This window comes from Penaeus monodon, chromosome 30, assembly GCF_015228065.2.
Source record: "Penaeus monodon isolate SGIC_2016 chromosome 30, NSTDA_Pmon_1, whole genome shotgun sequence".
NCBI classification, from domain to species: Eukaryota; Metazoa; Arthropoda; class Malacostraca; order Decapoda; family Penaeidae; genus Penaeus; species Penaeus monodon.
The window spans coordinates 7,515,701-7,515,944 of NC_051415.1; the positions used below are offsets into that span (position 1 = coordinate 7,515,701).

At 43.0% G+C, this 244-nt stretch overlaps 1 protein-coding gene across 1 annotated transcript in view; it reads left to right on the forward strand.

Annotated features, from left to right (window-relative positions):
* LOC119592337 overlaps positions 1-244 on the forward strand; it is a 6,896-nt gene that overhangs the window by 544 nt on the left and 6,108 nt on the right. Inside the window, exon 2 of the mRNA XM_037941163.1 lies at positions 23-155. Within this exon, the coding sequence (XP_037797091.1) occupies positions 23-155 (133 nt within the window). The remainder of the gene's footprint in view (positions 1-22; positions 156-244) is intronic.

Consider the following 244-nt stretch of genomic DNA (forward strand, 5'->3'; position numbering starts at 1 on the left):
TTGCCAGCCTCTGTTTTTGCAGGTAGCTCCGGCAAAGATGAGTCAAGTTGCTATTAGACGAGCTAGCAGATCTGACTGTGAGGCAATTTACCAGCTAGTAAGAGAAAGAGCTGATGCTCGTGTTGCAAGAATTTCTCACAGTACATCCATTGAAGGTAAGACGTGACAGAGGAAGTTGTGTAACTAATTTTCAGGAACAATAGTCACTGGCTTTAAATTGTGGGATGATTCGTAGGCCTTTAAC